The 25,463-nt window shown below is 46.6% G+C and overlaps 1 protein-coding gene across 1 annotated transcript in view; it reads left to right on the plus strand.

The window, feature by feature from the left end:
• The window catches only part of tprb (translocated promoter region b, nuclear basket protein), a 35,408-nt gene that overhangs the window by 8,609 nt on the left and 1,336 nt on the right, over positions 1 to 25,463 (plus strand). Inside the window, exons 18-50 of the mRNA XM_076278931.1 lie at positions 186 to 348; positions 645 to 779; positions 1,525 to 1,665; positions 1,983 to 2,154; positions 2,566 to 2,732; positions 3,233 to 3,385; positions 3,625 to 3,741; positions 4,120 to 4,323; positions 5,239 to 5,423; positions 5,854 to 6,001; positions 6,444 to 6,581; positions 6,786 to 6,917; positions 7,150 to 7,280; positions 7,434 to 7,644; positions 8,807 to 8,953; positions 10,212 to 10,389; positions 10,830 to 11,026; positions 11,379 to 11,452; positions 12,312 to 12,505; positions 13,288 to 13,575; positions 14,691 to 14,830; positions 14,989 to 15,066; positions 16,079 to 16,270; positions 16,373 to 16,510; positions 16,932 to 17,028; positions 17,490 to 17,662; positions 17,781 to 17,864; positions 18,008 to 18,099; positions 18,803 to 18,909; positions 19,147 to 19,245; positions 21,885 to 22,056; positions 22,278 to 22,396; positions 24,591 to 24,683. Coding sequence (XP_076135046.1) covers positions 186 to 348; positions 645 to 779; positions 1,525 to 1,665; positions 1,983 to 2,154; positions 2,566 to 2,732; positions 3,233 to 3,385; positions 3,625 to 3,741; positions 4,120 to 4,323; positions 5,239 to 5,423; positions 5,854 to 6,001; positions 6,444 to 6,581; positions 6,786 to 6,917; positions 7,150 to 7,280; positions 7,434 to 7,644; positions 8,807 to 8,953; positions 10,212 to 10,389; positions 10,830 to 11,026; positions 11,379 to 11,452; positions 12,312 to 12,505; positions 13,288 to 13,575; positions 14,691 to 14,830; positions 14,989 to 15,066; positions 16,079 to 16,270; positions 16,373 to 16,510; positions 16,932 to 17,028; positions 17,490 to 17,662; positions 17,781 to 17,864; positions 18,008 to 18,099; positions 18,803 to 18,909; positions 19,147 to 19,245; positions 21,885 to 22,056; positions 22,278 to 22,396; positions 24,591 to 24,683 — 4,859 coding nt within the window. The remainder of the gene's footprint in view (positions 1 to 185; positions 349 to 644; positions 780 to 1,524; positions 1,666 to 1,982; positions 2,155 to 2,565; positions 2,733 to 3,232; positions 3,386 to 3,624; positions 3,742 to 4,119; positions 4,324 to 5,238; positions 5,424 to 5,853; positions 6,002 to 6,443; positions 6,582 to 6,785; positions 6,918 to 7,149; positions 7,281 to 7,433; positions 7,645 to 8,806; positions 8,954 to 10,211; positions 10,390 to 10,829; positions 11,027 to 11,378; positions 11,453 to 12,311; positions 12,506 to 13,287; positions 13,576 to 14,690; positions 14,831 to 14,988; positions 15,067 to 16,078; positions 16,271 to 16,372; positions 16,511 to 16,931; positions 17,029 to 17,489; positions 17,663 to 17,780; positions 17,865 to 18,007; positions 18,100 to 18,802; positions 18,910 to 19,146; positions 19,246 to 21,884; positions 22,057 to 22,277; positions 22,397 to 24,590; positions 24,684 to 25,463) is intronic.

A 25,463-nucleotide genomic window follows, 5' to 3' on the forward strand; every position in this document is an offset into this window, starting at 1 on the left:
CTGTAGGTATTCAGAGTTTCTAAGACCGTCAGAGTTGTGTGGATTCTCATACTATATTTGTTAAATGTGGATCATAAAATGAGTTGTAGGCTGTTATCACTAAAAGGATTTTCAGGCTGTTACTGGCAAAGTGTTGGTTTTAGTGCTTAGTTAAACGTGTGTGTGTGTGTGTGCGTGTTGCGCAGATATGAGATGCTGCAGGATAATGTGGAGGGCTACAGGAAGGAGATCTCTACACTGAGGGAGAAAGAGCAGAAGATGGCAGCCGTCGCCCAGAAGAACGAGCATGCCGTCAACACCCTCACCCAGGAACTCAACATCGCCAACGAGAAAATTAACATGGCTGAGGTGAGGGGTTTCGTTGTTGTCTGTATATTTGACTGCACATTTGAGAGCACACAATGGCATTGGTAGTTTGAAGTTAGTGTTTGAAAAACCTCAGAGATCTTGAATTCTACCTGGCAAGACGATGCATACACCTAAAAGAAATACTTGATTTGTTAAATGATAACCTCAACAGTCCGATTCTCTTACCAGAGGTTGGAAATGGACATGTGTGATGTGTGAGCAGTAGTTTATTGTGTGTGTGTGTGTGTGTGTGTCTGTGTGTGTGTGTGTGTGTGTGGTCTCTGTGTGGCGTGTAGTCGCGTGTGGAGTCTCTTCGTAAGGAGAAGGAGCTGCTGAAGCTGTCGGAGACGCGGCTCACCCAGGAGAAGGAGTCCATCTGCACTCAGCAGAGAGGACAGAGCCTGCTGCTCACCAATCTGCAGGCCATCCAGGTACTCTAGACCAGGGATTCCCAAACTGTGGTACGCGTACCCCCGGTGGTACGCGAGCTGCTTCTAGGGGGTACGCGAGATGAAAAGGGCTATGGCAGACAGGTGTAAAATGAAAATTTTAAATCTTTTGTAATTAATTCATGAATAAATACATAATTTCGAATCAGGTCATAATGATATGGAAACATGAAATTAAAGGATATCATTTATAAACTCTGTATGTGTTCATCAAAAAAAGGGCAGCTTATTAAACATGACGCCTGGAATAGCTAATAGAATGCGTTACTTTTGAATGCGTTGGGTCGTCCGTGGGGGGAAAGTTTTGCGGATATAACAGGTTTTTGAAAAAAACAAAAACAGAAAGGAGGGAAGGAGCAAAGCTAAGAGTTATTTCAGATGGGCAAGAAAGGTAACATTAAGCTAGGCTTTACATTTAACAAACTAAAGGAGGGGGGGGGGGGGGGTTATAGAATGCGTTACGTTTTTATGTGTTTATGTGTCGGATGGTGGGAGTACGCGAGCCGAGTCGGAATGTAGCCGGTGGTACGCAGGGGGAAAAGTTTGGGAACCGCTGCGCTAAACCATCCGTCACCCATGAGGTCAGGCCCAGCCAAACAGACAGTTTATGTTCATTGATCACAGCAACACACACAAGCTGCTCTGCTGGAGACTTAAGGGGAGACATGGCAGGTGAAAATATTGTTTTTTCGTGCGTGCGTGTAAACACTTTCCTGTGTCTGTCCAGACCACTCTGGAGCGCTCGGAGATGGAGACTCGGCAACACCTGAATAACCAGATCGAGAAGCAGGAGCGGGAGATCGCCCAGCTGCAGAAGAGGCTGGAGCAGGAGGTGGAGCAGAGGCACATGCTCAGCCGCAACCACGACGTAAGCACACCGCCCCGCGGCGCTACGACCAGCCGGTCCTGAGAACTAAGGCTTTGTTTGTTCAGAATCCCTCCTCTATCAGTCCTGTCTATTCTACTTCTATGGCCCTCCCAACTACCTTTCTCCTTTCTATCTATACCGCTTCCAAAAAACAATATCTGTCTGTGTATGTGTGTTTTGTGTGTGTGTGTGTTTTCTTTTTTCTCCTTTCTCCTCATTGCACTACTCTCACATCCGCGTTTCACATCCTTCGCTACCTCCTGTATAGGTCAGTGTTTTCCGCTGACCCTCTCTCTCTCTCTCTCTCCCGTCCCCAGGTGCAGCAGTTGGAGGCGAAGCGTCAGCAGGAGGGGCAGCAGGCGCAGCACCAGCGCACACGGGAGCAGCTGACGGCCGCTCAGCTGGAGCTGTCCAGCTTGCGCATGCAGCAGAACTCCAGGGAGAGCCTGCCCTCGCCCAAGGCCCAGGACGCTTCTGGAACCTCAGGAGGTTAGAGACATTTACACACACACACACACACACACACACACACACACACACGCAGGGGTAGTTTACTTCCTGAGGAAATCCTGTCAGTGTGATGTAGCTGATGGCAGCGAAGTTCAATAGAAATTGATAATATATTTTATTATGTAATTTAACCTATTTTCAAATACATATTTTTAATGCTTTTCTGAGATCAGGTGTGATTGCTCTGATTGCATATATGACGGCACCTATGCTTATCAATGTGTCTTAGTGGGTTTTAGTTTATGAGAAGTACTCCTGCACCCCTCTTACTGTCTGTGTGTGTGTGTCTCTGTGTGTGTGTGTCTCTGTGTGTGTGTGTCTCTGTGTGTGTGTGTGTGTGTGTGTGTGTGTGTGTGTGTGCGCACGTGCACGTGTGTGTGCACGGTGCAGTGCCGTCAGGTGTTCAGATGGAGATGGAGGAGCTGCGTGGCCGCTTGCGGCAGGCGGAGAGTGAGCTGGAGGAGCTTAAGGAGCAGCTGCAGACCAGCGCCGCCAGCAGGGAGCAGTATCGCACCATGTGCATGAGCCTGGAGGAGTCCCTGGAGAAGGAGAAGGAGGTCCGCATGGGACACCACACACACACACACACTACACACACCACAAACCAGCACTGACCATCAGCATTAATTAGACACCAACAAAACCATAGAGCGCTTCTCAATTGACTCATTCACTCATTGTCTGTCTGTCTGTCTCTCTGTTTCTATCTCTCTCTGTCTGTCTGACTGTATCTATTTCTGTCTGTATCTATCCATCTATCTATCTCTCTCTCTCTGTCTGTCTGTCTGTATCTATCTATCTCTGTCTGTCTGTCTGTCTGTCTGTCTGTCTGTCTGTCTATCTGTATCTATCTCTGTCTGTCTGTCTGTCTATCTGTATCTATCTCTGTCTGTCTGTATCTATCCATCTATCTATCTCTCTCTCTCTCTCTGTCTGTCTGTCTGTCTGTCTGTCTGTCTGTATCTATCTATCTCTCTCTGTCTGTCTGTCTGTCTGTCTGTGTGTCTGTATCTCTGTTTGTCTCTCGTTCTCTCTCCTCCTCTCTCTGCTCCATCAGGTGACGGTCCAGGCCCAGGCATCTGTGGAGGCGCGTCTGAAGACGGCGGAGGAAGAGCGCAAGCGGCTGGAGGCGAAGCTTCAGGAGGCCGAGCGCATCAGCAAGAGCGTGCAGGGAGACAAGAACAAGGCCGTAACCGCCATTGAGCAGCAGGTACGGACTCTGCTGACCAGTTAAAAGGTCTATAATGGTCCACAAGTACAGGTGTTGTCTCTGCAGCGTGAGATTCGATGAACAAGAGCAGCACACTCGTTTTCCAGTGTAGTGTGTTTAACTGCAGATCAGGAAGTGCCAAAGTAGAATCCAGACTCTGGGTGCTGATGCTGAGTTTGGTTCATCTCCAAAGCAGTATAAGGGTTTGGACTGTGTTCAAGTGTGTGTGTGTGTTTCAGGTGACTGAGCTGAAGAAGACCATAACCAGCATGAAGGCTGACCTGGAGAAGGCACAGGAGAGGGCAAAAACAGCAACCTCTCAAGAACAGCAGGCCATTCAGGACTGCCGAGAGCAGGTGAGTCTGTCGGAATGTCTGTTTGTGTGTGTGTGTGTGTGTGTGTTTTAGGTGGGGTATTCACTTTAAGCATATCTTGGTCTTGGTCAAGCCCATCTCACATTTTGTATATGGTATTCTATAACATAGTCATATGTGCAGGAAGTATGTATTTATGTCAATCATCATGTGGTGAATACTCATGGGGGTGAATGCTGTGTGCTGGCATGGGTGATTACTGAATGCATTTGTTCATGTACTCGTGTGTGTGTGTGTGTGTGTGTGTGTGTGTGTGTGTCGTGTGTCTCTCGGTGTGTGTGTGTGTGTGTCTCTCTCGGTGTGTGTGTGTGTCGTGTGTGTGTGTCGTGTGTCTCTGTGTGTGTGTGTGTCCGTGTGCAGGCACGTCTGGCGGCAGAGGCGCAGTCCAAGTACGAGCAGGAGGTGTTGCTGCACGCGGCGGACGTGCAGGCCCTGCAGACAGCCAAGGCCCAGGCACAGCAGGCCTGTAATGTCCGGCAGCAGCTGGAGGAGAGCGCCCACAGGGCCAGCGCCCAGCTGCTGGAGGCCCGCGTGTCCTGGGAGGAGCAGGAGCGCATGCTCAAGGTGGGTGGGTGTGTGTGTGTGTGTGTGTGTTGCATGCTCAAGGTGGGTGTGGGTGGGTGGATGTGTGTGTGTGGGTGTGTGTGTTGCATGCTCAGGGTGTGTGTGTATGTGTGTGTGTTGCATGCTCAAGGTCAGTGTGGGTGGATGTGTGTGGGTTGCATCCTCAAGGTGGGGGTGGGTGGATGTGTGTGTGTGTGTGTGTGCGCCATGCTCAAGGTGGGTGTGGGGGTGTGTGTGTGTGTTGCATGCTCAAGGTAGGTGTGTGGGTGGGTGGATGGATGTGTGTCTGTGTGTTGCATGCTCAAGGTGGGTGGGTGGGTGGATGGATGTGTGTGTGTGTGTTGCATGCTCAAGGTGGGTGGGTGGATGTGTGTGTGTGTGTGTGTTGCATGCTCAAGGTGGATGTGTGTGTGTGTGTGTGTGTGTGTAGCATGCTCAAGGTGTGTGGGTGGGTGGATGTGTGGGTGTGTGTGTTGCATGCTCAAGGTGTGTGGGTGTGTGTGTGTGTGTGTGTAGCATGCTCAAGGTGTGTGGGTGGGTGGATGTGTGTTTGGTGGAGGCTAGAAGATGAGTGGTAGGTGTGCTAGAATGTATTTGGTTGCTTGATTGTGACAACACATTTGAAATGACGCATTGTGTTGTGTGGGAGAGAGAATGTATATTGGGTAGATGAACAGATGGGCTTTTTACTCCTAATTATAATTTAATGAACAGTGTGATTTATTTGTGTCAGTGAGGAGAGGATAGTTCAGGAAGAGTATTTATAATGTGAATTATAGTCATCCAGATAGATAGAAAGGGGACTTGATGGTAGATAATGTATACGTGTAGATTTACGTGTAGATTTCCAGTGTTCCAGAAGAGATTGGAAATGACTCCATCTTGGCCTCCCTCCCCCGTCTTTGTGCTTCTCAGGAGGAGCAGTCTAAGGAGGCGTTGCGCTCGGAGGAGCTGCAGAAACAGAACACCCTCCTGCACGATCAGATCCAGACTCTCAGCTCCAAGATGGCCACCAACGCCCAGCAGGCCGGCAACCAGAGCACCTTCAACCTCACCAACAGCGAGGACAAGTCCCACGAGCAGGTGCTGGAGATCCTCAAGTAAGTCAGACCACTCCATTTTTTTTTTTTTTTTTGGGCTTTTTATGCCTTTGATGATAGGAGAGTGACAGAAAGCGAATGGGAGAGAGAGCAGGGGTGGGATCCGGAAAGGACCACGGGGTGGGAATCGAACCCGGGTCGCCGGCGTACGGTGCAGGTGCCCCAGCCAGTTGTGCCACAGCTGGGGCCAGACCACTCCTTCTTTACCCTGCTTTCTCCTCCTTACTATTTTATTCTGTCTTCACTATAGTTATGCAGTATTTTCACGTTTCAATGTAGTCACGTCACTTTGTTTTAGTACGTTTACAACAACAGCCGACCCCAAGTGACAGTCGAGGCAAGCAAATGGATTATGCAAAATACATAAATGAAACTGAGTGTAACGATCCCCCCCCCCCTCTTTCTCCTCCTCTCACTCTCTCTCTTTCAGGTTTGTGCGCAAGGAGAAGGAGATCGCCGAGACGCGTTACGAGATTGCGCAGTCGGAGAGCCTGCGTCAGCGTCTGCGCGTGCAGCAGCTGGAGCACGAGCTGAAGGAGCTGCAGGACAGCCTGAACGCAGAGAGGGAGAAGATGCAGGTGAGCAACACACTCACACACTCACGCACACGCACACACACAGTAGCTCCCAGACCCCGGAGGTTGAACCAGGGGCTGCCTCGTAGCAGGGCCACAAAAGCAGGGGGCTGCTTGTTGAATGCTGGTTAAGTCAGTGCAGAGTGGGTTTCCTTTCAGTGTTGGAAGATATGAAAATCTGAAATTGCATCACTGGAAAATGATGGTTAAATAAACTGGATTATATTATTCAAAAAAGCAGACATATTAGTAGTACTTGAAAGACAGCACTCATTCTGAAGGCTGAAAGGCGGGATGTGTATTGCCTTACAGTAAGTCAAAAGTGATCCTGGGTTGACTTTAGTGGTGATCGTTCACAGGCAGCTGTCAGTGAAAGGCTGCCTGTTGGGTCTGGGCTGCGTGCATGTTGAGATGTGAGCAGTGACCTCTGACCCCCCGGGTGCAGGTGACGGCGCGGACACTGGCACAGCACGAGGATCTGATGAAGAAGACGCAGACCATGAACGTGCTGGTGGAGAGCAACAAGCACCTCCGGGAGGAGAAGGACCGCCTGCAGCTGGAGCTGGAGCAGACACAAGCCAAGGTGTGTGTGTGTGTGTGTGTGGGGTTGTGTGTGTGGGGTTGTGTGAGAGACCAAGTCCAGGTCTGAAGCTATCCAGAGGCTGAGGCTACTTTATTAGTTCAGCTTCTAAAGCTTTGACTTTTATTTGCTGAATGAAGGAATGATGTTCCAAACACGGGGAGAAAAAGGGGCTTTGGGAAAATTAACAGTGTGTGTGTGTTGCAGGTGCGTAAGCTGGAGCAAGACCTCTTGCCCATCCAGGAGTCCAACGCAGAGCTGAGTGAGAAGAGTGGGATGCTGCAGGCCGAGAAGAAGCTCCTGGAGGAGGACATCAAGCGCTGGAAAGCCCGCACACAGGTGAGTGTGTGTACACACGCGCACACACACACACACACACACACACGCACGCAATCACAAGATAGAAAAATGTGACCCATACACGCACAAATTCAATGAAAACAAGCAGTGTCATGAAAGACTAGTATTTTGAATGAAGAATGTGCCTTGTTATGCTAATACTTTTTTAAACCTTCCATGATGTGGTAAAATTGGTGATTGTCTGAATTAATTGTTTAATGTGTGTGTGTAGCATCTGTTGAGCCAGCAGAAGGACACAGACCCCGAGGAGTACAAGCGCTTGCACACCGAGAGAGACACTAACGTCAAACGCATCCAGCAGCTCACTGAGGAGAACAGCAAGCTCAAGGCAGATGCTACCAGGTCAGGCACCCATGCGCAATCACACACACACACACACACACACACACACACACACACACACACACACACACAGTACATACTGCGTTCTGGGAGATGGGTGTATGTTACATCGGGCATGTCTTCTGAGTCCTGTCTGGCCCTGTGTGTGTGTAGGAGCAGTGGCACAGTGACATCACTGCAGTCGCAGCTGAACGCTCTGCGGGAGAACCTGGGCAAGCTGACGTCCGAGCGGGACGGAGCCAAGCGCGAGCTGGACGCCAAGAACCACGACCTCCAGGAGAAGCTCAAGACCATCACACAGGTCAAGAAGATCGGCCGCCGCTACAAGACCCAGTACGAGGAGCTAAAGGAGGAGCACGACAAGGTGAGATCCCAGTAACGTCTGTCTGTCAGCCAGACGGGAGAGGGATATGGGGAGTAGTATTTTTATTATTATTAACTTGCGTCTTAAGATGGTACTGTACATTTATTATTATTATTTATTTATATATAGGTGAGATCCCAGTAATGTCTGTCTGTCAGCCAGACGGGAGAGGGATATGGGGAGTAGTATTTTTATTATTATTAACTTGCGTCTTAAGATGGTACTGTACATTTATTATTATTATTTATTTATATATAGGTGAGATCCCAGTAATGTCGGTCTGTCAGCCAGACGGGAGAGGGATATGGGGAGTAGTATTTTTTTTTATTTTTGGTACTGTACATTTATTATTATCATCATTATTATTATTTATTTATATATTATTTATTATGATAAAGATAGTTCAGTGTTTCCTCTAGGATTTTTTTAAGCAGTGGGGGCAGGCCTGTCCGAACAACCCCCCGTCCCACGGAACTGACAACTGACTGCAACACAAACAATTATATGTATTCACCTCTATTCACACACAATGAGGCATTATTTTCAGTTGTGATTGAGCTGTATATTTGGAGAATCTACAACAGGTCTGCACAATGAATTTTGAAAGGCAACTGCGACTATTGTACGTCTGCCCAATTTCTGATACCGTGGGGGAAGAAAATTAAACCGTGGGGGGCCGCCACTACCAAATCAACATAGAGGAAACACTAGTTATTATTGGCTGAGAGAGGTCCAAGGGCAGGAAGTATTGCACTTTATAGTACATTGTACTCTAAAAATTGCATATGACCAATAGAACTTGAACTTCTGGGAAATTACCTTAGATTAGACTCAAACCTGTGGGCACTGCATGTGGTGCAGGATGGTGACCCTATTGCTGCACTACGTCTCACTGTTTGATGACTTGAGTATGCCAGACGGAAAGGAAAAAACAAACTTCAAATCCATGATTTCTTGGCGAATTGTCTATTTGGAAATACTTTGTAGTTCTGTAGAGTCCAATAGGTTATATAGTAGTGGATTCAGTGAACAAGCTTGGATCTCTTTCTCAGCCATGTAATATTTGTCTGATTGAAATCTGTTGATTTGTGCTGACTCTCTCTTTGTGTGTGTGTGTGTGTGTGTGTGTGTGTGTGTGTGTGTGTTTCTGTGCATTCTCTAGATGGTGGCGGCGGCAGCAGCGACCCCGGCTCCAGACCCAGAGGCCATGCAGGCCCTGACCCAGGAGCTGCAGACGGTCAAAGAGTCTCAGACCCAGAGCCAGGCCCGCACCACCCAGCTGGAGGCACAGCTGGAGACCCTCAACAAGGTGGGGCTAACACAGAGAAACTGTGTGTGTGTGTGTGTGTGTCCGTGAATGTCTTGTGAGTGCCTAGAGTGCAACAAAAAATGATTTTTCACCCTAAAGGCCACTTTACCACCACAAGGTCCAGAAAAGCCCTAGAAAGACACACCACACTCTTACTCTTCCTCTTCCTTAGGGCAAGCTTTCAGATAGACCATATAGTACCCTGATGAAGGCTGGTGAGCCGACACGAGTTGGTGTTTTTTAATGGTTTAGTCCCTAATAATAAATGATCATTTTTTGCATCCTACTGAGTGCCTGGACCTAGAAATCTTTTTCCAATCTGCTTTATGAACTTTGAACCCTTCCAAGAGCACCAGAGGATAGAAGGGATACCTGTAGCGCTCCAGCTCCCCTTTTGTCTTTTCAGATGGAACACTTGGCAGAAGGGTTGGGTGTTGCCTAACTTCACGATATGATGCGTATCAATACGCATTGAGTCTGAGTCTAAACAATTCACTCCACAGCTGTTCTGAATAATTCTATATAACAGTAAAGGCAAAGTCTTTTGGATCGCACAACTTAAAAACACATCAATTAAGGCCCACAGAGATCTCAAATTAAATGTATTTATAAATACATATTGCATTATTGATATTTTGGGCACAGCCCCGACTTTGGAAATGTATGTGAATGCCAAATGGACATATAGTTATAAATGAGATGTGGCCGCAGGCATGTTTACTAAAGCAGTGATGGAGCATATGTGGAACATCCTGCATGGTAGTAAATCTGTTGTGTGTGTGTGTTTCTGTGTGTGTGTGTGTTTCTGTGTGTGTGTGTGTGTTTCTGTGTGTGTGTGTGTGTTTCTGTGTGTGTTTCTGTGTGTGTTTGTGTGTGTGTGTGTGTGTGTGTGTGTGTGTGTGTGTGTGTGTGTGTGTGTGTGTGTGTTTCTGTGTTTGTGTGTGCTTCTGTGTGTTTGTGTGTTTCTGTGTGTGTGTGTGTTTGTGTGTGCTTCTGTGTGTTTCTGTGTGTGTGTGTGTTTCTTTGTGTTTCTGTGTGTGTGTGTGTTTCTGTGTGTGTGTGTGTGTGTGTTTCTGTGTGTGTGTGTGTGTTTCTGTGTGTGTGTGTGTTTCTGTGTGTGTTTGTGTGTGTGTGTGTGTGTTTGCTTCTGTGTGTGTGTTTCTGTGGTTGTGTGTGCTTCTGTGGTTGTGTGTGTTTCTGTGTGTGTGTGTGTGTGTGTGTGTTTCTGTGGTTGTGTGTGTTTCTGTGTGTGTGCCAGACGGTGGGCGAGCGGGAGGCGGAGGCGCGTGCGGCGCAGGAGGAGCTGACTCGGCTGAGGCAGGAGGTGCAGGAGAAGAGCAGCCAGGAGGAGGCGCTGCGCCACCAGGTGACTGAGAAGGAGGAGCGCACCAAGAAGGCCATGATAGCAGCCCGCTCAAAGATCCGCCAGGTCATCGGTGAGGCGCTGGGCACACACACACACACACACACACACACACACACACACACACACACACACACACAGTGCTCATGGTTATCTGTGCTAGTACATTACCTGTACACTTATACATACAGTGCATATGGAAAGTATTCACAGCGAGTCACTTTTTCCAGATGTTATGTTACAGCCTTATTCCAAAATGGATTAAATAAATGTATAAAAAAAAAAAAAATGTATAAAAAAATAAATAAAAATGAAATCACTTGTATGTCTGCACTGTACACATTTTCACACACACACACACACACATATATATATATATATATAAGTTTGAAGAGTCCAGCATGGTCAGTTTGTGGATATTTTAGTCTCATCAGCATTAGGCAGGGACTGTGATTGCAGACCCTGACCTCTGACATCTGACCTTCTAACCTTCGTCCCCACCCCTGACTCCAGGAGAGAAGGAGGCGCTCCAGAAGGAGATGGAGGAGCTGCGTCAGCAGCGGGAGGAGCTGGAGGTGCGTGTGAGCGCGCTCCGCTCGCAGTACGAGGGCCGGCTGTCACGGCAGGAGCGTGAGCTGCGGGACCTCCGCGAGCAGCACGACCGCCACATCGAGCCCCGCGAGGAACCCGCCGAACCCGGGCCCAGCAAGGTACACGACACACACGACACACACCACACACACCACACACACCACACACACCACACACACCACACACACCACACACACCACACACACCACACACACCACACACACCACACACACTACACACTTCACACACACACACACATTTCACACACACTCACACACACACACACTTCACTCACACACACACACACACTTCTGCGCGCTCACGCTCCCACACCTGGCTTGGCCCAGCACTTCTCTCATGGAGCAACACATGGGCCTGTCACACACACACACACACACTCACACACACCCTCACACCTGAAGTCCAATGGTTAATAATGTACATGATCACTAAATATTTCATTCATTTTAGGTGCCTGAACAGCAGCGGACCACTGAGCAGAGACCAAAAACCCTGAAGCCCACCCCTGCAGCAGATCGCGGAAGGTACATACGAAAGACACACACACACACACACACACACACACATACACGCACACACACACAAACCCTGAAGCCCACCCCTGCAGCAGATCGCGGAAGGTACATACGAAAGACACACACACACACACACACACACACACATACACGCACACACACACAAACCCTGAAGCCCACCCCTGCAGCAGATCGCGGAAGGTACATACGAAAGACACACACACACACACACACACACACACACACACACACGCACACACGCACAAACCCTGAAGCCCACCCCTGCAGCAGATCGCGGAAGGTACTTACGAAAGACACACACACACACACACACACACACACACACAGGATTTCAACCCCATAATAACTGAGGAATCACTTGTCTCTTAGCCCCAGCTCCTCGGAGCCCTACACACACACACACACACACATACACACACACACACAGGGTTTCAACCCCATAATAACTGAGGTATCACTTGTCTCTTAGCGCCAGCTCCTCGGAGCCCTACACACACACACACACACACACACACACACACAGGGTTTCAACCCCATAATAACTGAGGTAACACTTGTCTCTTAGCGCCAGCTCCTCGGAGCCCTACACACACACACACACACACACACACACAGGGTTTCAACCCCATAATAACTGAGGTATCACTTGTCTCTTAGCGCCAGCTCCTCGGAGCCCTACACACATACACATACACACACACACAGGGTTTCAACCCCATAATAACTGAGGTATCACTTGTCTCTTAGCGCCAGCTCCTCGGAGCCCTACACACACACACACACACACACACACACAGGGATTCAGGGTTTCAACCCCATAATAACTTAGGTATCACTTGTCTCTTAGCGCCAGCTCCTCGGAGCCCCCCACGGCCAACATCAAGCCCACTCCAGTGGTGGCCACGCCCAGCAAGCCTGCGCCCAGCCAGGGTAACAAGCCCACCCCCCGCGCCAGCATCCGGCCAATGATCACCCCGGCTCCCGTGCCCACGCCCACTCCCACCGCCACGGTCATGCCCACCACCCAGGAGACCCAGGAGGGTGAGTTATCGGTTATCGTGCAGTAGCCAAATGTGTGCCCTGGTGTGCGCAGTTTGTAGTCACGGTCATACATCGTTATACAGCGGACCTCCGATGGGCATCTGTTTTGTGACTGCGGTCAAGAGCATTTTCTTCTGATTCCTCCTTGCACATAAACATCTTTATATGAGTGTACTGCCTATTGAAGAGCATAATACAGGTGTATGCCAGTGGACACACACACACACACACACACACACACAGGTGAAAGTAGTATTGGCAGTACCACCATTAAAGACTAAAGACTATATTCTGTAAAATGGCAATATGAGATACCAGATACACACACACACACACACACGCGCACACAGTTTATGTTGTTACTGAACCAAGCTGAATCCCATCAGCTCTTCATAACCACCTCATCTGATACCTGACCTTCCTCCTCCTACTCCTCCTCCTCATCCTCATTCTCCTCTTCCTCATCATCTTCCTCATTCTCTTCCTCATCCTCTTTCTCCTACTACTCCTCATACTCCTCTTCCTAATCATCCTCCTCCTCCTCCTCCTCCTCCTCATCTTCCTCCTCTTCCTCATCATCTTCCTACTCTTCCTCCTTATCCTCCTCATCTTCCTCCTACTCTTCCTCCTCCTCTACCTCATCTTCTTCCTCTTCCTCCTCTTAATCATCTTCCTCCTCCTCCTCTTCCTACTCCTACTCTTCATCATCTTTCTCTTCCTCCTCCTCTTCCTACTCCTCCTCCTCCTCTTCCCCTTCCTCTTCCTCCTCTTCCTCCCTGCAGCCCAGCCGTCCAGCGAGGGTCCGGTGGAGCACATGTACGGCAGTGCCAGCGGCACGGTGCGCTCCACCAGCCCCAACGTGCCGTCCTCCTCGCTGGCCTCCTCCATGATGACCAACCCCCAGAGCCAGAACCAGAACCAGGCCACCGCCTTCGTCCAGCCCACCCAGCAGGCCGTGGCTCCCAGCGAGCCGGCCAATCAGGAGCCGGCGCCCGCCACCGTCATGATGGAGGCCACGCCCAGTTCACAGGTGGAGAGGCCCTCCACCTCCACGGCGGTGTTTGGCACAGGTAATGTGATATATATATATATATATATATCTATCTATCTATCTATCTATCTATCTATCTATCTACTCTCTTCTTTCATAATACTCATATATTCACATACCGTAAAACTCCAAATAATAGCCCTCCACCTCCACGGCAGTGTTTGGCACAGGTAATGTGATATATAGATCTACACTCTTCTTTCATAATACTCATATGTGATGCGATCTAGGGAAACCCACCACATGATGCACTCAAAAATCCTTGATTTTTGCTCCCTTTTTACCCTCTCTGGTGAAATTTCACCAATTTAATATTCTGATACCATCTTAGCAACATTCTGGACAATGTCTCCTAGCAAAATCCAGGATACCATCCTCCCAAAATCTTGGATGTTGCTAGGATGGTATCAGAATCATAAGTTGGTAAAACTGCACCATGTGGTGTGTTTTCCTAGATCGCAAATAATAGCCCGGGCTTTTATTTTCCCAAATCGCCAAACTGCACCGGCTAGTATTAGAGACAGGCTTCTATATGAGACAGGCTTTTTAATTCCCTTTACACACATTTTTTCCTCTGCAAAGATGGAACATATTATTGAATTAATTATTTCAAACACACTGAATGTCTACCCATATGACTAGGCTATCGGATGACAATTACGGATCATCATTCATTTAGTGTTGCTCATTGAGTTCAATACTCATTGCCCCTGTAATTTAAGGATGAACATTTATTTATTTACGATACATTCTTCATTCACTAAGAAAATAGGTGTCCTTAATGGTTGTATTTTTACTCATTTTTTTAATTAAGGCATTAAGCTCAATTTTTTAACAGATGATTTTATATTCTTATTCTTATTAATACTTATTCTCCCCACTGTATATGTAGAAGGTAGTATTTATAATTTCATTTAAAATATAAAAAAATTGACATTGAATATGTTGTGTGGGTGGTGGTAGCATAGTGGCACTGGGCTGGCATGCAGTAACCTGAAAAGTTGTGTGTTCAATTCTCGGCTTCCACCATTGTGCCCTGTAATATAATTGACGTAATGTAAGTGGCTTTGAATGAAAGCATCTGCTAAATGAATAAACATACCGTAATGTGACCCCACTGTGACCTGGCTGTAGTGTCCGCTACGCCTGGTTCCTCCATGAACAAGCGTCTGCGGGAGGAGGAGCAGGAGGGGACGAGTGCGGACACAGAGACCCCCGACGAGCCCAGCGAACCCCCCAAGAAACTCCGCCTCGTCCAGAGAGTTGGGCCAGAGGTTAGTCGGACACATGCACTCCAAACTCTGATTGGAATGCTTTTCATCTGCTAGAGAGAACACATCCATACTGTACATACTGTACTAAATTGCAGGAATCCCTTCTTGGTTGACGCTTGGTCTCCGTGTGTGTGTGTGTGTGTGTGTGTGTGTCTCAGGAGGAGGTGATTGAGGACAGCACAGAGGCTGAGAGTGTTGTTCCCGGCGAGAGCCAGGAGGCTCCAGATGCCTCACAGGTATGAAGGAGAAAGTGTGTGTGTCAGACTAGAGTTGTGTACCTATTAGGGCTGTCACTTTACGTTCGAAAATCGATTGCACAATCGATTTGACCAAACAACACAAGTTTCGAAAACTAAAATAGGGAATCGATTTTAACCAAATATGTACACTGTTAATTTTAAACGAATTAAACAAATAAAAAGGATAGATGTAACAAAATTCAAGAATATACAACATACAATATAACAATATATAACAAAATACAAGAATATAAGAATATAAAAGAATTCCAAAGTGCAGTAAGCATTGCGAAAGCTAAAAAGAACATTCCCACCAATTTTACGCACCGGAAACAGCGGTTTCAATCAGCTGCTATGCTGCTCGTGTTTTGCCAAAAAATGGAGGACAACGCGATCAAGCTGTGCGACATGAGAGAGACGAGTGATAGGCCCTAATAACTTGAGTTCGATGTGGAAGTACTTCGGATTTTTGGTATATCAAACTATGGAGAAGAACAAAGCGGTAGACTATGCAAACTGCAATCGAGTTCTACGTAGGCGAAATTTGTTTGACATTTCTAATCCTAAACAGACACAGCTACGTTGAAGCCTGCAGTAATGTTTGTCACTGATGTAAAGGCAGTCCACTCAGCTTATTGTTTTTCGAGAATGTTGCACTCCTGTTTGTCATTGTGCACGAAACTTCACGCCAATAAATCATCAGAAATATTGCTGGCTTGCGTCTACAAGCGCCCTCTTTACGTTCGTCCTAATGCCTGTTAGTTGTTTGTGGATTGGCCTATATTTGCCGTTGCCGTTCACGTCTTTAGACATGAAAAATTGATTTTACAATCGATTCAATGAACACTTATGTCTCAAAAATCAAACAGGATGTTTTCACAAAAGTGACAGCCCTAGTACCTATAAGCTATTTTTGAGTGATGGTCGGTTGTTAATTGTGTGTGTGAATTTGATCTGTTCCGTTCTGTTCGGTCTGATCCGTTGACTGTGTGTGTGTGTGTTTGTTTAGGAGCTTGAGGACTACCCGGTGCTTGCCGAGGTGGACGAGGAGGCAGGCGGCTCTCAGTCGGTCCCTGTGGAGACCTCGCAGGAGGGTGACTGCGTGCCGCAGAGTGTCATCGTTATCGTCAGCGACTCCGAGACGGAGGGCGAGCAGGAGAGCGAGGAAGAGGTCGAGGAGGAGGAGGAGGAAGAGCAGGAGGTAGTTCTAATCGATTCACCTCCTAGTGAGCATTCTAAAAGAGTACATTGACCTCAACATGAAGAAGGTGGCATTGCTCTTGACGAGTGTGTTTGTGAACAGGACTATGTGGAAGAGGAGGAGGAAGAGGAGGAGGAGGACGAAGATGACGACGGCGGCATGGGCGATGAGGGAGAGGAGAGCAACGAGGGGAGCGGTAGTGGAGAGGGCAACGAGGCGTACGAGGGCGACGAGCAAGAGGTGAGTCCAGGAGCTCTAAACACACACACACACACACACACACACACACTGTGCATGTGTCTATGTAGACATTCCTGCTTGCACATCGTGACCTTTCATTGTTTGGCAGCTGCCGGCTGTGATTGTGTGTGTGTCTGTGTGTCTGTGTGGGTGGGTGGGTGGTGCCTGCTTGTAATTGGATGGGCGTGCTGTGTGTCCACTGGCGGTCATTAAATGTCCTGAAACAGTCATGGGAACAAGTGAGTCATGGCACCGGTCATGATTACCATATTGCATCACCACCATGGCAGCTTGTTGTCCTGTCTGTTCCCAGAATTCCCTTCTCCGTCTGGTTTATGTGTGAGACAGCAAGTGTCAAGGAAAAGGGAATTCAACTGAGTCGCTTTGCTTTCATCTCTCGTATTGCTTTTTTTCCTCTCAGGGGGCGGAGGCGACCGACCAGGGCACTGAGACGGAGGAGAGTCTGGGAGCGACGGACTCCACCCAGCAACGCGTCGCCGACTCCCAGACGTTCAACGGTACGCCTGTCTGTCTCCCCTCGACCTGACCACCACCCCCCTTTTCTAGTCTGTGCGTGTCAGCCATGGTGTACCAGACTTCCCCGTGTGTCATATCAGGAGGATATGGCTGTCATTTTGTCTGGAATTGCCATTGACGGCCACTTCCTCACATTGAGGCTCGTAGATGTTTATTGGATCAAACTTGTGACTAGGCCCCCTTATCTCTGTATTCCACCAGGCACATGGCGTTGCAGATTATAATAATGTACACGTTTTTAGAGTGTTTGTTCTTTAGTCAGGATGCCTGCTCCTGGACCCTGGGGAGGGAAGAGTGGAATATTCTACCTCAGTGCAATTCAGGACAGTTTTAACAGTAATTTCCCCTCAGAAGTGTGTGTCTGTGTGTGTGTGTGTTTGTAGTAACAAGTACATATGCCCATGCAGACACTTACACACTCTGTTTTACAATTTCCATCTAGTGGAGGCAGCTAATGCTAGTGTCGAGACTCATTCCGTGGACTCGCCCAGAGAGGCACCGATCAGCAGTTCGACGCCTCGCCTCCCACAGTCGCCAAGGAGACCACCATTGCCCCCCCGCCTGAACATCCTTCCTCCGCCCGGCCCTGAGCTCGCTCCCCCCTCACTGGTGCAGGTTTGTGTCCGAGAGGTCATTCAAGGTCAGGGGGTGTCTCAGACACCTTGGGGCCCATGCTGAATTTAACAAAGAACCTGTAACAGCTACACTTCACTTTCATTGTGCTTCTCTGCAGCGCTTCCCAGTCCGATTCCATTCCTCAGGGCGGTCCATGCCTCTCACTCCAGGAGCCAACAGTAGCTCCATGATGTCTGAAACGGTGTGTGTGGTTTGTGTGTGTTTGTGTGTTCGTGTGTTTGTGTGTGTGTGTGTTGGTTCAGCATTTCCCCTTTTACATGCTGCAGTCATACACTATTGGCCTCATGATACCTGACATGACACCATTTTCTTTTCTCTCACCAGCAAATGAACTTTGACAATGATGACCGCATTGTCCCCAGCACGCCCATTCTGGTGGTCCCCAACCGCTCTGACAGTTTCACTGAGCCCCTGCAGTAAGTATGAATATAGCTATAAACTAGACAGAGTGGGGACCACTCTGGTCTCTGATACTGAAGTTGACCTTTTGGAAGCTATATAATGCTTACCTCTCTTGAAGGTTGTATCAGCGATTTCAGGCCCAAAAAAGGCCCAAACATAAATGATGATAAGCAGGCTGTCAAAAAACGCGTCTCAGTAGGCAGCCTATAGGCTCCGAGATCTGTACACAAAAACAAATGCTATCAACAAGGGTTGGCAACCACTCAAAGGCAAAATAAAGTGTTTCAACCAATAAACCGACGAGATGCGGGTTTAGGTGAGTTTTAATTGCACGGGAGGGAGGGGGAGGGAGCAGCGAGCTAGCGCTTTGGTTTGTTTGAACATCAACAGAAGTGACTTATCCCAGCTATCGCTGATACAGCCTTTAAAACCTACAGTATGGCAAATGACAAGTTGTGTTGTCAGTGCTCGATCATAAGCAGACTGTCGGGTCCGTTCTAATGGTTATGTGCTGATCCACAGATCATAAGCAGACTGAGGTTCCGTCGGCTCCGTTCTAATGGTTATGTGCTGATCCACAGATCATAAGCAAACTGAGGTTCCGTTGGGTCCGTTCTGATGGTTCTAATGGTTATGTGCTGATCCACAGATCATAAGCAGACTGAGGTTCCGTCGGGTCTGTTCTAATGGTTCTAATAGTTATGTGCTGATCCACAGATCCCCTCAGGTGGCCACTGTTCCCCGGTTCCGCTTCGGCACGTTGGAGGACATGACCCAGTCCACGTCGTCTCACTCTGATCTAGGCCAGCTGGCCTCTCAAGGAGGTATGGATAGACAAGTAAACTGTAATTGCAAGACATTGAGTTGAGCCTGCATTGACATCCATCTGTGTTCCACAGTTGTCATTGTAAACAGATAAATAATGCTTCCTTACTCCTTTCCTGATTAAGGGCTGTTTTCCTAAGGAATTTGTAAATGGTGATCTGTAGTTAGGACTAGGTGGTTTGTGTAGTGATGTCAGTCCTGACTGTGTGTGTGTGTGTGTGTGTGTGTGTGTTCAGGGCTGGGTATGTATGAGAGTCCAATGTTCCTGGCGTCCCAAGAGGAGGAATCTGGAGGACGCAGTGTCCCCACCACACCTTTACAGGTGGCAGCTCCAGGTTAGACACACGCACACGCCATACACACGCCACACTTAGTTGAACTCCTTAATTTCCTCTGACACACACACACTCTCACAAACACACACCCCACTCTTAAACTCCTTATTTTCCTGACACACACACTCTCTTTCTTACTTAAACTTTTTACAGGGTTCGTACGGGTGCTTGAAATCCTTGAAAATGCTTGAATTTTAATGTTGCGTTTTCAAGGTTTGAAAAGTGCTTGCATTTCGGATAAAGTGCTTGAAAATGCTTAAAATTGTAAGTGTATTTCTTTTGACACAAATAGCTATCTGACGGAATAGTTAGCTTATTAGATGCAAAATTAAAACTTCTCCGCCATGGTCCTCGGTTGCGCACCGATCTGCGTAGGCTATGTGACTGATCTGCCAGTCTGTTTTCATGCGTGACAACGCCCCCCTGCACACAGTCGGAGATGACCATCAACATGAAGTGAGGTTGCCGTTTCAATGAGCGTTGGTTAGAAAACAGCTATTTTGGACTGCTGAACAGAAATCCTGTAGGCCTAGGGTCTTAAAGATGCATTGCTAGCTAGGTCGCCATTAAAGCTAACATATTATTGAATAGGTTACTTAGCTCCAATCATTGGAAGACAAGGAAAAAGTTAGGTTGAAGAGGGAGACTAAACTTTATGGCATGTGAATGCAAAACCGCACCAGTCATGTCTATGGCTGTATCTACCATAGAGGTCACCTTTCTTTCTTCAAATTTCGTTTTATTCATTAACTAAAAATAGCCGACAAGACCATTATCCTTGCATCAACGCAGCGTCACGCAACACGTAGTTGTAGATATACCTCTGACATGTCAAAACGAAAGTAGAGTTGACTGCTATCGCGGAGCTATGTCCTAACTAACGACGCAACACAGTGTCTCACGCAGCTCAAATAAACTTCAATACCCACAAATCCATTGTCCAAAATAAATAATAGTCAGACCTGAACAAAGGCTGACTTCAAGGCCTACTCAAAATGTTATGCTGAAATTCAGTGGAGTTGCAGCTAGCTAACCTGCACTGATAGTAGCCTAGATAGTAGATAATAGTAGATATTTATATGGATATTATCTAAGCATTATATTGATTATCGGTCAGTTATTTACACAGGAGACGGGAGAAGGGAAATCAGGCAGAAAGGTGGAAATGAGGAGAGAGTTAGGAGAAGGGAGGGATATAATAGGCAAAGGGCCCACACAAGTGAGTGAGAGACAAGATGTGACACTCACTGTGTCAGAAGGTACAAGCTCCGCAGCCTATGACCCTGCAATTTATAAATGCAACATTCACTACTCTGATGAGGAGAAGCAGAGCATTCTTAAATAAAGATGGAGCAGAGATCAGTATAAATATCCTCAAAACCAATTGGAGAAAATGCTCTTGAAATATACAGGTGCATCTAAAAAGTAGAATATTGTGGAAAAGTGTGTTGGTTTAAGTTATAAACAAAACATGTTATAAACTGAACAAATGTTTCTACGTCATACGGCAAAATGATCATGATAGCCTTTACATTACAGCCCTCTATGGTTAAGTCTTTCATAGGCATATATAGGCTACTTTGCTCTTTTATAAATGTACCATATGCCTAATAGGCTGTATTTCTAAGTGTGATTTATGTATAAATTATATTTATGTAAATGTATCTATTAGTTTCCGCAATATTCACCATAAGTCATCATTTAAGGGGTTATTTTTAAATTTTTTCTTCCTTGGGGGCATGCCCCCGGACCCCCATAGTATTTCGCGGGGGGCAACATTTCTATCAACACCCATGACCTCGGTATTTGAATCCTGGCTTGGTCATGTCAAACTTCAGCTCAGTTTTGTGGTTGAATGCTTATAGGCCCTACAAGTGGAAAGACATTAAAACACCATGCATATGTGCATATCGTGCCTTTTGGCAAGAAGTTAAATTTATCCAATTATATGACAACTCGGTCATCTTTACGTCACCCAACGTCACATCTCCGCATTGCTAGCCTACTGGTTGGTAGCTCATGATAACAAATGTAGGCCTGTCTGCATGCCGTTGAGACATAAGAGACATAATCAGTCTTGACTGTCATGAAAGAGCAGCCTTAACATTAGTTTGAGTTCACATATTCAGCAAAGAATAGTTATTTGTTGGGTGATTATTTTCTTTTCCTATTTTATTTATTTTTTTAATGTTTTTTGTTGTTTTTTTTGGTATATTGACTCAGCCAGTTAGATAGCAAGCAAAGTCTACTTTCAGACAGGTGACACATGACAAGTTTTCCTTTCATTTCTTTTCCTGCTATTAAGAGAAACAATTTTGTCTGTTGATGATTGAAAATCATTTTGAGTTAGTATATTCGTATAATGTCATTTGCCACTGCTGTAAAGTGCTGGAAAAGCTTGAAAATTGACCTTGAAAGTGCTTGAAAAGTGCTTGAATTTGATCTTGGAATAGGTGTACGAACCCTGTTATTACTTTCTTCTGGCATGCACACACACATACAATTAAAAAAAAAAAACAGAAACCCACCTTTCCTTACCATTCCTCTCCTTTCTCTTCTGTGTACAACTTACCAGCTTTGCTTTGCCAGTTTCTACATTTCTGTAGTGTCCAGATGAAAATCTATTCTCTCCTATGCAGTGACCGTTTTCTCTGAGAACGTCTCTATGGACACCTTCACTATGGAGACCCCAGAGCCGGCCTCCCAGTCTGTTCCCCTGGTAACCACATCCACACCAAGCCTCACTGCCCCAGGGGGTGCTGGCGGAGGAGACGACCGGGACGAGGTCCTAATGGAGCCAGAAGCTGGAGGGTGAGGATGCGCGCACACACACAAGTACACACACACACACACACGTACTCTCACACACGTGTACACACACACACACACACACACACACACAGTCACTGGGTCTTTAAATCTGTCTTGTTTTCTCCCTCACTAACATGTGGGTACACCCATGAATCTAGTCCGTCACCCAATAACTCGTAGAAAGTTGTCCTGAGGAATGATGCGTGTATGTTCTGTTGCAGGGTGACCGTGGAGGTGAATGTGGAGCCCATGTCCCAGACTGAAACAGAGGAGCCTGGACAGGCCACTGATGAGACCAGTCTCCCTTCAACTAGCCAGGAGCCCTCCTCCAGCTCTGCAGGTACACACACACTCTAACACACACACACTCTAACACACACACACTCTAACACACACACACTCTAACACACACACACTCTAACACACACACACTCTAACACACACACACACACTCTAACACACACACTCTAACACACACACTCTTACACACACACTCTTACACACACACTCTTACACACACACACACTCATCTCACACACATCTCACACACACTAGTGTTGCACGGTGCACCGATACTACAAGAGTATCGCAATAACCTGTTTAAAAATGTCACAATACCTACTTTTATTAATATCGATACTTTCAAGAATGACCGTGTTGTTTTGCAGTGAAATGCGTATGCGCAAGGCATGCTTCTAGTGCCTCCCCTAGCCTGCATGTCTTTTCTGACACATACACATGCACAGCTTTCAAGCTGGTTTAAATGATGCTGTGGCCACACAGCATCAAATAATAATAGGCCAATGTTATGTTATTTTGCTCACTTGTATCTCTCAACTTTGTGTTGCTAACCTACCAAGGCTATGGGATTTAGTTAATTTAAGCCTACTGTTGGGTTTAATGACATTTCAGAAATAGGCTAAGCAACCTTGGCAACAACTGGAGAAAGTTCCTTGCTAACTATCCAGCGAACTCAAGTCATGTGTCATTTGTGTAGTGCAAGTCACTTATCTCTTCTATGATCCCAGAAAGATTTTCTTCGACTTTGTTTTTTGAACATTTATTTTATCTAATGACATAGAAAACATAATGAATTGCATCCACATATCCTTATCCCTATGCGCAACTGCCTTTCTGATTTAAAGCTATGGATGCAAGATGACTTTCTAAAACTCAACACAGATGAAACCGAAATCCTTCTCATCACCCCCGAACCTCAGCTGTCCAAATATCACAGTCTCAGTCTGAACATTGATGGTACAATTGTCAAATCCGCTCCTGTTGTCAGAAACCTTTGGCATACTGCTTGACTCCTCACTCGGTTTCGACCCCCACATTAAATCCCTCACTAAAACTGCATTCTATCACTTCAGGAACATTGCCCGCCTTCGCCCCTTCCTTTCTACCACTGATGCACAGACCCTGGTTCACTCCTTCATTACATCCCGCCTAGACTACTGCAACTCCCTATTCATTGGCCTCCCCACTAAATCACTTCAAGGACTACAATATATTCAGAACTCCGCAGCCAGACTGCTCACTCATACCAAGAGATCTGCACACATCACCCCTATTCTTTCTTAGCTTCACTGGTTACCGGTTCTGTCCTGAATCAAATTCAAAATTCTACTACTCACTTTCAAAGCCCTCCATGACCTTGATCCTCCTTACCTCTGTGACCTTCTGATCTCTTACACTCCTTCCCGCTCCCTCAGATCCTCTAATCAAAATCTCCTCTCTGTCCCCCGCACCAGACTCTCTACCCTGGGTGGCAGGTCTTTCAGCACCATGGCCCCTAAGCTCTGGAACTCTACCCTAGGTGGCAGGTCTTTCAGCACCATGGCCCCTAAGCTCTGGAATTCCCTCCCTCAATCCCTTCGTGACTGTCCCTCCTTTCCTTTCTTCAAAGCTCACCTCAAGACCTTTCTGTTTCAGGAACACTTTTCACCTTCTGCAACCGCTTGACGCTTGACTTTTTTTACTGTCTGTTTGTTTTTGTGTTGTCTTGCTTTGTTTGTGCTGACTTTGTAAAGTGACCTTGAGTCTGAGAAAGGCGCTATATAAATAAAACTTATTATTATTATTATTATTATTATTATTATTATTATTTTTCACTAGCCTAAAACTGTGAGACTGAATGCTAATTACTCACGCATTTCTTAATAAAGTGATAGGCACTCAATAACACCTACGCACCACCAATGTGCACTCAATTAGACCTACACACTACATTAAAGATATGTCTGAAAAATTGTATGAAAAAACAATATGAAGTATTCCAATTATTATAATATTTGTAGCTTCTAGTAATTACGCAGATCATAAAGTACTATAAATTATTAACAAAATATATAAACTTTATGAATTCCAAACAATATGAAATAGAACAATAATTTTGGTATTGTGACAACACACACACACACACACACACACACACACACACACACACACACACACACACACACAGAAACATATTGTGTTCAGATAATTGTGTTTTAATCTGTATTTTAATCTGTGTGTGTTCCATTCCCTAGACACTAGTAGCACTCAGCAATCCAAAGGCAGAGGAGGAACTGGCAGACAGCTGCAACGCTGGACACACTCACAATCTGGCCCTGGCAAGAGAGGTACAGTACACACACACACACACACACACACACACACACACACACACACACACACACACACACACACACACACACACACCCACACCCACACCCACACCCACACCGACACACAAACACTGGAACATTAATTTAGTCATGTCTTCCCCAAAACACCAACACCAGTGAACACACACACACACACACACACCCCCCTTACATACTAGTGATGTACACATGTTACATATGCATACTGTATTGTACCTGTATTGTAAATGGAGAGGTCGTATGCCTGAACTAACATGCAGTTCATAGCGGAGTCCTGCACGGGTCCCGACCCCTTTTCCGTCAGCAGAGCTAGTTAAATTCCGCACCCGACCCAGCCAGCATTAAATAAAACCGATACCCGACCCGCACCAGAGTTAAAATCAGTCTACCATATCAGACACGTTTAAGAAAAGGTTTCTTGCCAGGTCATGGGCTACAGAGGTACAGTCTAGCCTTCAAACACCACCCTGCAAATCACATCACTAAACTTAAAACGGTCAACATTGTTAACTGAAATTAACAGCAGTGTCCCGGTAGTAGCCTACATTAAATAGATAGATAGATATACTTTAATTATCCCTGTAGGGAAATGCAGTTGTTTCAGCAGCCTTAAGAACATACAGCAAGCACACACACGCACACATATAGTCCACATACATAAACAAGAAATTACTTTCACCCACAAGCATGTGGTAGCTGTCAAGGTACCATACACATCCAAGTACCAAAGTGTAACTGCCTAATAAAGGAATGAAG

The sequence above is a fragment of the Alosa pseudoharengus genome, unplaced genomic scaffold, assembly GCF_046254945.1.
Source record: "Alosa pseudoharengus isolate Yale_2024_CS ecotype anadromous, Long Island Sound unplaced genomic scaffold, YU_APseudo_1.1 YU_APseudo_1.1_scf_11, whole genome shotgun sequence".
Classification (NCBI taxonomy): Eukaryota; Metazoa; Chordata; class Actinopteri; order Clupeiformes; family Clupeidae; genus Alosa; species Alosa pseudoharengus.